General features: G+C 43.3%; 1 protein-coding gene across 1 annotated transcript in view; it reads left to right on the top strand.

Moving 5' to 3' along the window:
- The first annotated feature begins 5,199 nt into the window (after positions 1-5,199).
- Positions 5,200-14,698, top strand: part of efnb1 (ephrin-B1) — a 66,483-nt gene continuing 56,984 nt past the window's right edge. The window contains exons 1-2 of the mRNA XM_061788682.1: positions 5,200-5,573; positions 5,716-6,065. Of these exons, the coding sequence (XP_061644666.1) occupies positions 5,950-6,065 (116 nt within the window). The 5' untranslated portion in view covers positions 5,200-5,573; positions 5,716-5,949. The remainder of the gene's footprint in view (positions 5,574-5,715; positions 6,066-14,698) is intronic.

The following is a 14,698-nucleotide window of genomic DNA, read 5'->3' as shown; positions in this document are numbered from 1 at the left end:
AAGCCCACGCTAGATGGAATAATTAGATGACTCACACCACAAGATCTTAAAACACAAGCCAAAATCAGTGAGGCGACCAAGATCAAATTAGATGCTAAATCCCTCTGTAACATTTAGCAGCAATCATGTCTTCAGCACGTTAGCTCTGTGGGCTGCTTTTTCTTCTGGTCCTGCCAAAGAGAGCCAAGCGCTCAGTTCAGAGGGAGGGATGTGGGGGGGCTGGGGGCAATGAGTCAGATCCTCCGCTCCAATTATTTCTGCATCCTGCAACACGCTCTTAAAAGCATAACAGCTTCATGAGTAAGAAAAATACAAATCCACAAAATAAGCGACACATTAAAATGCATGTTTCCCCCCCCCCCCCCCCCCCAGTAAATGCACGCGTAGCTAGAAAAAAGAAAAAAAACATGAGGATCTCACATACACGTGCGCACGCACGCACACAACACTTGATCAGGAACTTGTTGCCCATCACACTGCCGAGGGACCATGATGATGAAGAGGGGGGGCTCCGAGAGGTCGCTTTGAAGTTTCTATTCGGGTCTTTGTCCCATTCAGGCTGCTGGCAGTAGACATCTCTACTAGAGATCGACCCCTCCCGTCGTCACACCCTTCCTCCACACACACACTCGAAAAGAATAGCAGACATGTCTGCAGGTCCTGTCCATCACGTAGGGCGTAATTAGAGTGGATTCAAATGCACCCCTTTTGTACCCTTCTCACTCTCTCCTCTTTCTTTCACCCCGAACTCCATTCACTTCACTCTCCTTCACCAGCTCCCACCCTCTCTCTTTCTCTCTCAATCCTCCCTCACCCCCTTTTCTCACTTTTGTTGCCTTCTTTTCTTGGCAGGGAGCGAGGCACCTCTCCAGACATTTTCTTCTCAGTGCCTTCCATCCCCCTCTTCTGCGGGCGCCCTCCCACCCGTCTTGGCGTTTGAGTGTGACCTAATGTTTGACAGACAAGTAGCCCTGGAGAAAAGACGCATCTATCAGAAGCTTGTAATTCTATTAGAATGGACAGAACATCCCCCGGGCAAGCATTTGGCATATACTCTCCGTCAATTTAGCTCTTCCCTGTAAGCCCTCCAGGCCACAGACCTGCGAAATGCAGTTTACGTTAACAAATAATCAGCAAGTTAATAAAATGTGTTGGTTTGCCTGTGCGGGAGTGCATGCCATAACTGCCGCTTTTGCTTCATCGGATTTGTGATATTCAGCTTCAAAGGACTATTTCTCTTTTTGAAATCTCATCTGAGCCCTTTTAAGGTGTAACGGCGAGGAGCTGTGGTGAGCTAAGATTAAAGGATCACACCTATCTACTAATTAGGATTGCTATCAAGAGCACCCGTACGTTTATATGTAGACAAAAATGGTTACACAGAAAACATGTATTGTCTGGGCTTGCTATCAGATCTGACTCGTGATATGACGGGAGGAAAAGAGGAAACGGGTGCTCCCATCGCCTGCTGGGATGTTCCAACGAGCACATGTTTATCAGAGGTGATTATTTGTCTGTAATCAGCACTTCACCGTCACTCCTGAGATGATTGATGGGAAAGATGGAGAAGGAAGTGAGCGACGGAGCGAGGAGGAAGATGTCTGGACTGCAATCAGGCGCTGCACAAACAGGAAATGTACGTCTGCGGATGGCCCGGCTGTTTTGTTTGGCCTTGCTGCTGTTCCAGTTGAATCAAAGCGGAATGAAACAACTCATACAACAGTACCCGAAATAGCCCGTTTACATCAACAGAGTTTTTTTTTTTTTTCCCACCGTTTCAATGCCTTAGTGTTTGGAGAGAATCCATGTTGTTTATGGGCATGCGTATCCGCCGCTATAATAGAGAACACTTAACTCTGCATGAGACAGATGGCAAATGTGTGTTTAAGCGTGTGTTTTTGAGGATGTGTTGTCTCAGTGGTTAATGGCTGTTCGATATTGATTACAGCTGGAACGTTGGAGTCACATGTTCCTTGTCCTCTCCCAGATAACGAGGGTTAACCACTTGACCCCGTGCATGCCGAGGGGCTCGGCTCATACCTGCGTCCACACAGTCTGATAAAAGCCCGGCTCGCTCCGAGCCTGGCCCGTAGATCACGGCGGTGTCACGGAGCCACACCAGGGGGAAATGTGCCAGACTTCATTAAGAGCAGATTAAAAGCAAGAGAAGGCTACTTAAACTGTGATTTATTTTCACTTTGAGGTTGCTAGCCTGACTGTGGGCTCCCTTCTGCAGAAATGATGTCATGGTTTCTGTGTTTGTTTAGTGCATTGTATCAGATTGGACGGGACTTTGTCCTTGGTAGCAGAGTTCATCTTGAGTGAAACAAAAGACTCAAGAAAATTGCTCTGCTTTCATTTGATTTATGTTGTTTTAGTCACCATTATTGAAGTCATGGAAACACATTTTCAACACATTAACACCCGATTAAAATCATGTCGAGTTGTTGCTGCAGCTTCTAAGTTAATTCTGGCTATTAATAGAAGCACTAATCACCACCAACTACACATTAACATGATGACCTCATTACGGGGAAACGCCACCAATTTGTAGGTGACTCTTGCGTGTGTGTGTGTGTGTGTGTGTGTGTGTGTGCCACAGTGAGCAGCCTGAAAGCATTATTCAACACATTTCTTTTTCCTTATAAGCACAACATTCTCCGTTAAGATGTGTTTTTCTGTAGATCTTTCACATTCTTTCCATAATCCCCAAGAAATGGATACAACGACTTGTTGTTCTTGCCCCAGTGCCACACGTCATGGTAAACGCCGCTGCTTCGACATTCATTTTGATTGCTTCCCACAGCAAATCTGTGTAATATTGCGCTTGGCGAATAAAGTGCTTCTGATCCCTAGCTACGGCTTGATCATAGTAGTGTAAGATGTCGACTATTAACGCCTTTGAGTCGTATTCCTATTGGACTGTTAGCACTGGCTGTGGTAGACCTCAAGCTCTTCTACACAGGCTGCTTTCTGGAAGATCAGGTGTCAATCTGAGGCTCTGTGCTGCAGACGTATCAGGTTAAGCCCAAATGTCTAAGTCTTTGGCGGCAGATATAATTAGTTCCTGAGGTATTTGGATAATGTCATTTTTTTATTTTTACTTTGTTAAGAAACAAACAATATTCCATTAATTAGCCTTCAGAAAGTCTTGTTTTGCTATGACAGTATGTTTAGGGCCGTTACCCAACTACGCTGCTCTGTTGCATTTGGCAGCATTTGAGCCAAGCCCAAAACACCTCCCGATTGATCTTGTCACTTCTGTCACTAGTCACACCACTAATGAGCACAAGCCATTAGTTGCCATACATAGATGGCATGCCTCTACCATGATGCCGTATGCTTTGGATCATGAGCTGTTCCTATCCTCCTCGTTTTTTAATTTAAAAAAAAAAATGTTTTTTAGTAGAACAACTACATGTTACTAGTGAGGCAAACCTGTGCACTAGTTGATATCTGTTTGCAACTAGTCCTACTACTGAAATGCTAGATGTTAACTTGTAGAATTGTATAATTCGCTAGTTATACTAGTAGCACCCAGTTGTCAAATAGTGCAGTTTTGCCTCATTAGTAACAATTAGTTACTAGTGTGCAGAAATGTCATTCCGTAGTGGAAGACATATTTTTGTTACTAGTACACTGGCTGAATTGTCTTACCAGTGAGGACAAAGAGCATACTTCTATTACAATAGTAGCTACATGGACAATTCAGCAGACAAGGAGGATGTTGAATAAATGCTCAGACGGCTTTCCAGCGAGACAAGTTTAACAAACTCTGTCTTAACACAACCAGTAAGGGTTTCCGATCAGAAATACAGAACACGTTCACGTCGTGAAGGAAAAATGGGAATAATGAATCAGGATAATCTTTTAGAGCCCTTTTATAATCAGTCATTTGCTGACTTTCATCTGAAAGGGGGAAATTTGTTTCTAAATTCAGATTGATTATCTGTATGTGTCTGCTCCGCTTAAGACCGATGCTTAATTCATTTAGAAGAAAAAGAAAATCTAAAAAAATGACTTATCTTGCTATGTTTACAAAAAAAACAAACTAATTTCTTGAATCTGGATTCCTCCCAAAATGTAATTGGGTCTTTCTTGGCCCATCACTAGTTGTTCAACTGAAAGTGTATCAAAGAAAACAAACAAAGATGAAAACCCACTCGCCTTGATGAAGGTAAATTATGAAATGTGTATTACCTGAAAGCACGTGTGAGCTAAACGTGTTTACATTACTGTGCTCTGAGAGATCAACAGGTGTGCCTATGGAAATTCAAAAATCGAAAATTTCAAATCATGATTTATTTGTATCGTTGTTCTATGCCAACGGCGTATGGTGACAGGTAGAAGAATAACACGCTCTTCCATTAGAAGGCAGAGGGCCATCATTTTTTAATTTTTTTTTTTGGTGACAGTTTTGTTAGGTGGTGTGCCGTGAGATTTTTCTCATGCAAAATATGTGCCTTGGCTCGGTCAAGGTTCGGAAACGCTCCTTAACAGCTGCACGCTCTCCTCGCATTCTTTCCAACGGTCGCAGCCGTTAGGGGGCAGCATTGCTTGAGCTGACCACTTCAAAACGAAAATGAGTCGAAACTTTCTCCGAACTAAACGCACTCACAAAGGGGGCACAGACACGGACATGATCAATTATGTGTCGAGCATTTCTTCCTCAGTGAATGAATGGCCTGCAGTGACTGTGGGCTACCGGCCCGCTATTGTCTTGGAACACTGGAGTATAAGTTCTCATGCAGTTCATTATCCCAAAAGGGGACAACTCGAAAGAGATCCAAAGAGGCCATTAATCACCATTCCTTTCAAAGAGGAGAGAGACAGGACCAGAATAACTACCGCACTGTAATACTATACTGTCACTTCGAAACATTTGAAACACTCCCGACTGATACAAATTTAGACGTTTTGTTGACATAGAAATGATCGTAGTCAGGTAGATTGATTTCAACGTCAACACTGGGGATATGTTTATGGGCGAATGTTAAAGGGCTATTCCAGCGAGTTTTAATTTATAGGGGCCATAGTTGAAAGTCCACCAGGCTGTCGCATGACGAAAACACACAGCAAAGTCCATTTTGAAACACCCCCCCACCAATGCCGTGGCTTCCTGCCTGCGAGTGGGGACGGAGCGATGCGATTGGCCGGTACGTGCGCGGTGGGCGGTCCCCAAAGCGCATCTCCGGTTGCAGTCGCGCTGGAGCCGCCGGAGCGAGTGCGAATCGGACACGGCGAAAGAAACACACCGGCATGGAAGGAAGCGGCTGATGTGTGAGTCACTGGACGAGCTGACCTTACCTTGCTTTTGTATTCTGTCCACCCGCACAGGCACATACGCAAAGTCTTTTTTATTTTTTTTTGACCAAGCAGCGTGTCCGAGTTGCAGCACATAATACCCGGCGGGAACGCACGCCGAGCAGCCCCTGGAGACCGGAGGGATATTTACAATAGAAACTCAATTCATCCCCAATAAGAAAAGCGGGGAGTGAAAGGGAACCCAGGAATGAGATTTTGGATCCCCAACCGGACTTGTGACTGATGGACGGATGTGGAGGCAGCGACAGGTACCAGTAGAACCTCCCCCCCCCCACCCCCCAACCCCCAAAGATTTAACAAAGCTGTCTGACTGAGCGCCCCGTCCCTTTCACGTCTGCCATTTATTGCCGTTGAATTCTATTGACCAGAAGGTCGCTGGTTGTGCGTCAGCCACAGGTCAACCGGGACACTTGACATCATCCACCGAAAGCGAGGGTTCAGTCAAGGGCGAGTGGGCCACAAGGACATGTATGTGATAGCGAGCTCACATGCTCCCGACTGACCGACGCTCGCCTTCCCACCGGCCCGTAGTCTCCTAAAGGCTGTCCAGCTCCCCGCGGCCGTGCTGGGCTTTCTGTCCCGACCTTCTCGGCTCCCACTTTGTGTGCGTGTACATTTGGCAGCATGGCGGGTCTGGCTTGTTGGAAGTATTACCTCTGGATCTTTATCTTGACCTGTCGAACGGTGCGACTTTCAGCCAAATCCTTGGAGACCATCACTTGGAGCTCGCAAAATTCCAAGTAAGTCTCTTATTTCATTTATTTTTTGACTCGTTGGGTACGTGCGTAATGGGGGAAAGAAAACTAGCCAGTGTGCAGTTTGGGTTTTAATGTTCTGTGAAATGTGGCAATTATTCACAGCTCAACTGAAATATAGTTTTTTTTTAGTGTTGATTAATTTCACCCAGGCGCCATGATACACGGATCATTATAACTAATTGTAACATGCACATTCATACGCTACATTAAGAACATTTTTGCTTTAATAAAGACTATGTGGGAGTTCGAAGAATTTTTCGCTCATTTCCTACCATTTATCCTAATTGTTGTAATCAACAGGATCTAGATTAAAAGTAATGCCAACCATACAAGTCGAGCTAAATGGATCAAGTCTGGTCCAGGTGTTCTGAACACTGGCTCCTGGGAGGGCAACTTTGCACCCTTCCAACACTGACCCACAGAAATGTGTGAAGCCACGGTTTCAGATAACAGGGGAATAAGTGTTTTAAACGCTTGGGAGCTGAATTGCGCTTGGATCCAGGCTGACGTTCTGGTCATCAAATCAGGGAAATCAGGGGTTAGGTTCTCAAATGCACACTGCTGGGAAAAGATCCTATTATTCTCATCAATGCACAGTGTGAACCCAGACTGCTTATAATAAAATACATTCTGGTTGCAATTATCACTCTCTCAGTCTCGACTCCCGTGTTTGCGTGGTGTTGAATCGCATACGCTATGTGGGGAAATGTAGTTAAAAGAAACAAAAAAACAAAAATGGCGTTCTGTATTTGTGGGGGCTTAGAGCCAGAGACTGACCTTCAGCGGCAAGTGAGGCCAAAATTGATTTATCCCCCAACTATCACGTCATATAGGATCTTGTTGTACAGCTAGTGGGTAGGAATATTACAGTTGTGTTCAATGTGTATTGACTGTATGTATATGTGTACTAAATGTGTGTGAAGTCAGAGTCAAACACTAATGGCCACACGACGGCCAGTCGGCTTTTAGTCGCCCACGCCATCAGAAGCACTACAATCGTCGTCAGATATGGATACTGAAGTGAAACACATTAAAACAGCCTCAGCTGGTTCTAGACAAATAAAAAACAGTCTGACATTTATTACATTTATTGATTTATTGTCGATGTCACCTGAAGGGAATATCTTCAAAAGTTGCCACGGCGCTTTAGGGAGTCAAAGATTATTCCTCCATCTGTTTCTCCACTCTGCTCCGCATCAATTCCCCATGCTGACCGAATATTTCATAAAGTTCACAGTGGAACAATAAGGCGCTCGGCAAAGTGTTCTCCTCCAATCTAATTATCCCGCTGCTGTGTGCTTTGAAAACAATAGACAATTATCTTGCCGTTTGCAGGCTCGGGAGTAACAACAGACAAACCTGTTTTTCTTCTGAAACATATCCGTCAGCAGTGCTGTCTGATGACCAATAAAAAAGGAATACTTGTACTGCAATCAGAATTGTTTTTTTCATTTTTATTTTTTTATAAATCCGTCTGTGTCAGTGCCTATGGCGCTCCGCTGTGATAACACAGCAATGTACAATGCAGTACACTATCAGGTGACGTATCTCGATTTATGATGTCTTACTTTCTGTTCCCAGTTTGGGAAGAACTGCTGTCTCGGCTATTAAATTAATACAGCCCTCTGCTTGCACACTGTACCACACAGACACCAAATATAACAATACCAGTACCTCCCTGCAGGCCATGAGTTATGAGCCTAAGTATAGGAAACCAGCAGGGCTGGCCCTGTTATTTTTATTTAGGAGTGTGTCTGCATTTGTGTTCATGTTGCTTATGGGGCGCCATTAGTTATGGATTTTAATGTGGTAGAACACAGGCGCCAGTCTTATCAATAACTGAAGTCCACTTAATTGATTTCTTTCCAGAGTGTTTGAACAGCCAAGATACATCATGACAAAAGTGCATTGTGGGAAAGGGTCAAACAAACTTTTACTTCAGGATAAAGTCAGTAATCAATTAACTGATCATTAAAAATTCTGTTGACTCTATGGAATCGTTTCTGAATTAATCACGACGGCAACCGAGACAAAACAAAGTGCACTGGGTGGCCCAAACCAGCAGGGGTGCTGTTGATACAGTGTCAACTAGATTGTGGTCTAAAGACGAACAACCTGACGTCAGCTATAGGAAAAAATGAGTTAAATCCATGCTATGGCATGACTCCGTTGAGCAGAATTATTATGCTCCACACAACACTGACATTGAAGCAGGCGTTCACAACTTTCTTCCATCCCATTAAAAGTAAAGAACTGTATACAAAAAACTATTGAGGGTTAATTGATCATTGATTTCACTCACATTTAATGAAGGAAATTAAAAAAAAAATGGCCATCCCTACTTCAGGATGGATAGTTGATGTTTAATTTGGGCCAAAATGGAGGAGAGGCTATACAGAAGGAGGTTGGCTGCTTCAACGTCTTGGCTGGTTAAAAAAAAAAAAAAAAAAAAAAGAAAAGAAAAAAAACCTGTAACATTTGATCAGTGCAAATCGGATTAACTCTCATTTAGCTGAGTGGGATTACTCCAGAAAATGTCACTTTGTTATGACTGATCACGTCCTGTCGGTATGGCTAAAATCCACACAGCAAAACGCACGCACACACACACACACACACACGCGAATGCTTTACTGATGCCACTTTAATGATAATCTGACAATGTTGCTACGAGTGGCTCCTGCACGTCCTCTCGTCCAACCCTCCCGAGCTAATATTTACCTCATGACCCGCAGGCATCGCGGCCTGTTTGCCACAGCTCAGGAGGCAAACAGCATGATGGGAGAGGCATTCTTGCACACCTCTGAAATAATAAAGCAAAACAATGGCTGCAGGCTGGCCAACAGTCTGGTGCGCTGATGTTAAACTTGCATTTTGCTGATGTTTGGAAACATGTTTTTTTGGCCTTCGACTTGCATTTAAAGGCCACAAAATTAAAAAGTAGCATAAGAGATTTTTCTTTAGCGAGCCTCCCTTGCTATGACTCTCTTCCTGCGTAATGTTGCTGTCTATTGACCTTAGCTGGCTGACTCACTTTAACAGTTGACTGCCTTGGTTTAGAGCATGCTTTAATGCTTCACTAAATTTCATGACTGATGTGGATTTGATTAGCACTGGTGTTCAACAACTTATAAAAAGTAGCATTTTGATAACAGTTGTTGAAAGTCAAAAGAGAAAAGGGTGATCATTTTGTGGTTCGCTTTCTTTTCAGATAGGAATTCTATTTAAAGTTCAAGTTTTGCTTCCCTAATTAGCTTGATAAGGTAAATGGGGAAATGTTTTTTTACAATGTGGCAATTAGTTTTAAAGAACCTCTCTGTCTTATCTTTGGTTTTTGTCAAGCTCTCTTATTAAAGCACAATGTTTCAAGCCTTAACTTGAGCGAATCAATGTTCAAAACGCTCCTGTGTGCTGGCAACTTCGGGAGGAGCTTTCAAACAAAAAAACCCAACTTGTTCGCTAAACCCAAAACTGCCATAACCTGCTGAACAAGAAGCAGAAAGAGCACAAGCCCGGCAACAGGATTTGGTTCGTTGCATGGAGCGCTCCCCTCTGCTGCTCGCTGCGGTGTGGGTCACTGCTGAGAGGGTCAGAGGCCTGCTTGCCCCCTTTATCCCAGCGATATGCACCTTAGTGCCCCCACCTCACTCTTTAGACTCTGATTGTGTTTCCCTCTGATAGAGATCTTATTACATGCAGAGAGGACTTTAGAGCTTGAGCCCCATTCCGAGAGCTGGAGAGTGGCTCCAACCAATAAGAAATACTTTTGCAAAGCAACTGGTACACACTTCTGTAAAAGCACCCTGTGTCTCGGTAGGACGACAGCTGCATTTGCTTTTATGTGCGTGCACTTCTGTGTGGACACGTCTGTTGTTTCAGGGCCGCGTAACGACAGGGACACCTGGGCCTAGAAAAGGAGTAGCAGCTCCTCGGGATATTTCGGGAAATAATGTTTTCTTTTCCTTCATAGTTTCAATCCAGATGGAGTCACTTTATCCGCTGGCGGTTTGGCTGCAGCGTCACTGAAAACTGATCATACTGATTTTCTGTGCTATTGATGAATCATTTCTGTTTATTCAAGCAGTTGCACATTCCCAACTCAGCTCAGCTCAGTTCTGTTCTGTTCTGTTCTGTTAAATGAGTTGCATTTGCAACTCATTTAACTTTGTTTCCCCCTTATCCTCTGTACATACTCCATGTGTTCCCGCCTGGCCAACGTGACATGGTTTTCTTTGAAGACATATTAGAAGACTGATTCACAACTGGAACAACGGCTGAATAATGACTCAGAAAGGCAGACCTCTGCTGGCATGATTCATTGCACATGAATTACTTGATGGACAGAACATTAATTGAAATGATCAAGGGCCAATACTGAAGTCATTCATGATTTTGAGACTTGTTTTTTCCCTCAAAACACAGCAAATGGTTATGCAGTTGTTTAGGAACCAGAACGGGTTGCAGTGTTTGTCATTTAGCTTATTCTGTGATCATATGACGTCTGCAGGAAGCAACAATCCGGTTTACACGAACTGAATCCTTAGAAAGTTGCTACAGTGGCCAAGTTTAAAAAAATGTTTTATAATTTAGTCACACCTACATCTGGAATTTATACTATTACAAAAAAGTGTTTCCAGATTTTATGAAATCATTTTTAAAAGTTTAATGCAACAAATATATTTTTTATTTTTATATCAGAGAAGATTTAGATTGATTCAAAAGACTATAAATGGGTATGATTCATTCCATTTCTTTAATAAAATGATACACGATCTTGTAAGGTAATCACACCAAAGAAGATTCTGATATATTCACTGTCAGTTTGGTGATCGTGGTGCGATAAAATTTTAATCAACATGTTTTAATATTAGGAAGCCCTGAATGACATTGATAATGTTATGACAATTTCCAGTCCTTCAAATGGCCTTTATAGAGACTCCAAGCACTGATACTGGAGCACTTATGGGTTGGCTGTTGAATTTAACACATAAAACTACACCTCAACTCTTTACAATGCAGCACATTATTGAGAAGGTATAATTACCACCCAAAAATGGCAGTTTGATTTAATTGCACTTGGAGGACCACTTGGAACGACTGAAGTCAGTACAATTTCTGCTACTGTGCAAGTTCACACTCTTGCTAAAAACACGAAGGCTGCATCTGAAAGGGGCAAGTGTAAGCTTATGGCAGGCAGCAAACGAGTGCTTGAGAATGTCACCGTGCTATTGTTCTTTGTTCAGCCACAGTGGAACATTAAGGAAGTGTGAGGAGTGTGCCAGTGTGCCCCTGTGAAAGTGTTAAGGAAGAGTGTGGAGTGGCTCAACAGTGGCTGCCTTACAGGCTGTTAGCAAGCGGCCTTCATTAGACAGCAGCCCAGCTGGCAGCGAGTGGGAGAAAGTTCCCGTCAGCCTCGGCCGTGCCAAGCACCGGCACGGCCCCGGGAAAATCTTCCTTGAAGACTTTTACTTGTCTCCTTGTCTGCACTTGGGCTGAATTAATTGAAAATGTTGGTATGCAGAGTTACAGGAAGTAGGGAGAAAGTTGAATGCGCAAAGTCGGTCTTTGTTTGCCATTTTAGTTCTTTTTTTATAAGAGCAGATGAAAATGAAGGGGATTAAGTAGCAGAGGAAAGGAAGCTAATATAGAGCGTTGAAACACAGCCCTGGGCTCAACCACACATCCTTTCAGACCAGCATACAGCTCCCAGATTACTTCCATGTGTCAGTGCGAGGTGGAAGGCGAGGGAATAAAGAAGCAGGGGGACACGGCGAGAGAAGTTGAGCGATTGAAAAGCGAGCAGCTTTGGATTGCTGGAGATCAGTGCTGGTGTTGGACAGTGGAACGGATCTGTGTGACAGCCATCTCTAAAACCATTACCCCTCCGGCTCCGACTGGAGAACTCGTAACCTCCTCATTCGGACTGACTTCATCGACTTTCTCAGCGAGCCCCTCTGTGCGGCCGAGGCAGACCTCATCAGAAGCGGGGCAGGGCCGGCAACCTTCACAGGCAGCCGCACTGCACGTCCTTTAAGACGTCATGACTTGTCATGGGCATGCAGGCGGGGACAGATGTGTTTTCCTCAAGTTTGTGGCACCGCAAAGACTTTTGTGGGGACGCTGGTATTCGCTGTGCTTGGACTTGGGAGAAGGGGAAGTACAGCGCCCAGCAAGGAAGTATTGGAAGGACAATTTGTTTTCCAAAATGTTAACTTATATGGCCCTTCTCAGAAAAATACCACTGTCGTGGGAAAGCACATTCTTAACCTTTGGAAACATTGCAGTTCTTTTTCAAGGTCAGAAAGTTGATGTTGGAAAGGACTCTACATGCCTTACTTTAAGGCTTTTAAGGGAGATTTCTCCCAGGCGCACAATCAGACATGAAATAATGCAAAATTTCTATTGAAAGTAAATTATACAGAATTATGCTAGTAAGTTATTTGAACGAAATGCACATTTTGAAAAACTTACCAAAGTACAGATGAAAAGAGATGAAACGTTCATATAAAGACTATAGTGGACAAAATGACCACGGTTATCAGTATTATCAAGTACAGTACATAATTGTAAAAAAAAAAAAAATTATCATTTGTATCAGAATGCTTTAGTTAAAAATCTTTATGTCACACTGTCATGATATGGAATTTATTTTGTTTTGTCATATGAGAATAGATAAAATATTTTGTTAATATAGTCAGCCAGAGCTGCGAGGAATGCAAAGTTATCAATGTCCTTTCACCATCGTTCCTGTCATACTGTGTTGCGTGTTTTTGTTTGCACATTAAGGACAAAAGTCCTCTTTTTAAATTTGTTTTATTCTTAATTCCTCATTTTAAATAATAAACAATTCAAGCAACACGTTTTTGACATTGTAGGGTGAAAGCTGCAGCTCGCTACTAGTGTGGAACGAATGGGTGGCAACAATGGGAAAATGAAATGCCAGTATTTTAAGGGGAATAGCCCGTCAGCAACATTAAGAAAAAAAAAACAAAAAAACTATGAAGAAGTTCATTTTTGGAATGGTGAACTTAATTCAAAATCGGAATTATGACCTATGAACTGAACTCGTTCATTTTTGGAATGGTGAACTGAACTTTGAAGTACGCATAGAAAATGAACTTTCCCAACGCTGGTTATAGTACATTTTTGTGAGTTGACAAATTCAAATGTTTTTGTTTATCTATGTTTCAAACCAATACAAATATGTGCATTGTTTTTTTGTCTTGCAGCATAGTCTTATTACTCTATTTGTGTAGTGGCCTCTCCTTTCCTCTATTAAAAAAAAAAATACAAAAATGTGTTATTGTATTTATGCTATTGAGTACAAAATAACACAATGTACACTCATTGGGAAAACATACTATGAGGCGTCGCTAACATTTTAATAAGTAAGCTAAATGCATGCATACAGTACGTATATGTCGCAATCTGGTTCTATACCACTGCAACTTCCACACTACTAACCACACTAATGAATATATGGTTCAATGAATAGCTCAAAATAAAAAGACAGGATATTCAATACAGCTGTATTGGATGTCATTAGTTGTGCAAGTGATCATTTTGTTCAGAAAATATAATATAATGTAATATATGGAGCTTTTCTTGGTGCTTGTGCAGTGTTGAAGAGAAAGAGAAAGTAATTAGCACCAAAGCACTTCTACTTCAGATATGACTGTAAGTATTGGAAGACTGGATGAATCATGGCCGCACCAAACGAGCTCTGAACATCTCATCAATGATCATCATGGAGCTCTTTGTTCACTGTTATGAGTACACTAATGGAGTGACAGTGTAATTGAATGGAGTGGTAAGATAATAGAATGATAGAAGGATAATGTAATGGAATAGCATGGTATAGAAGCCCGCCTTTCCGGAGGGATCCCCCAGAAAAGTGTGTCAGCATGGCAGATGGGTGGTCTGTGATAGCCCCCCTCTCTCCCGCAACACACACCCACCCGTGTTAATTATAAAGCATCATAATCCATCTACGCCATACAGAGGCTGGAGACTATTAGGGGGAGCGTGGAAATGGTACAGTATATAATCGTCAGGACTTTACCACCATTAGGCTTCCCGGGCCCCCAGCAAAAAAACAGCCATTCCTTCAGTAATTTAGTGCCCTCTCGTTCGCCCTCTCTCCCTCTAAGCTCATTCGCTCTCACGGGCATGTGGCTAGAAAGGTTTCCCAAATCTTTAGATGAGATTTGTCCTTCTCCTCCACCATGCTCACAGGCGACAGCCCCAAAAGCTTTTGAGTGTGTGTGTGTGTGTGTGTGTTGTGTATATGTGAGCGTATGTATGCATGCCTCCGTTAACCCATTCTGCCAGGTCTTGGCTCAGCCTTTTCTAAGCAAACTCCCAGCATGAGGCCGCTCCCCCTTGTGTTGGCGAGGAGCTGGAAGAAAAGGCCTCTGGGTCTCCTGCCGCTCCCAGGCCCGGGGCCGGCCCATCTACCCGCGTGGGCCGGTCCTGGGATTTGCTGTGCGTCGGGGCCCCGTGTGGCAGCTGTGACTGACGCTTCAATCGGGGCTCCCCGGGACACCACAGCGCAAGGCCGCATTCCCTTTCACACCTCGGAAACGGCACAGAAAGACAATTACACACATATTCGG

Source organism: Phyllopteryx taeniolatus, chromosome 10 (genome assembly GCF_024500385.1).
Source record: "Phyllopteryx taeniolatus isolate TA_2022b chromosome 10, UOR_Ptae_1.2, whole genome shotgun sequence".
NCBI classification, from domain to species: Eukaryota; Metazoa; Chordata; class Actinopteri; order Syngnathiformes; family Syngnathidae; genus Phyllopteryx; species Phyllopteryx taeniolatus.
This window is presented reverse-complemented; position numbering and strand designations above follow the sequence as displayed.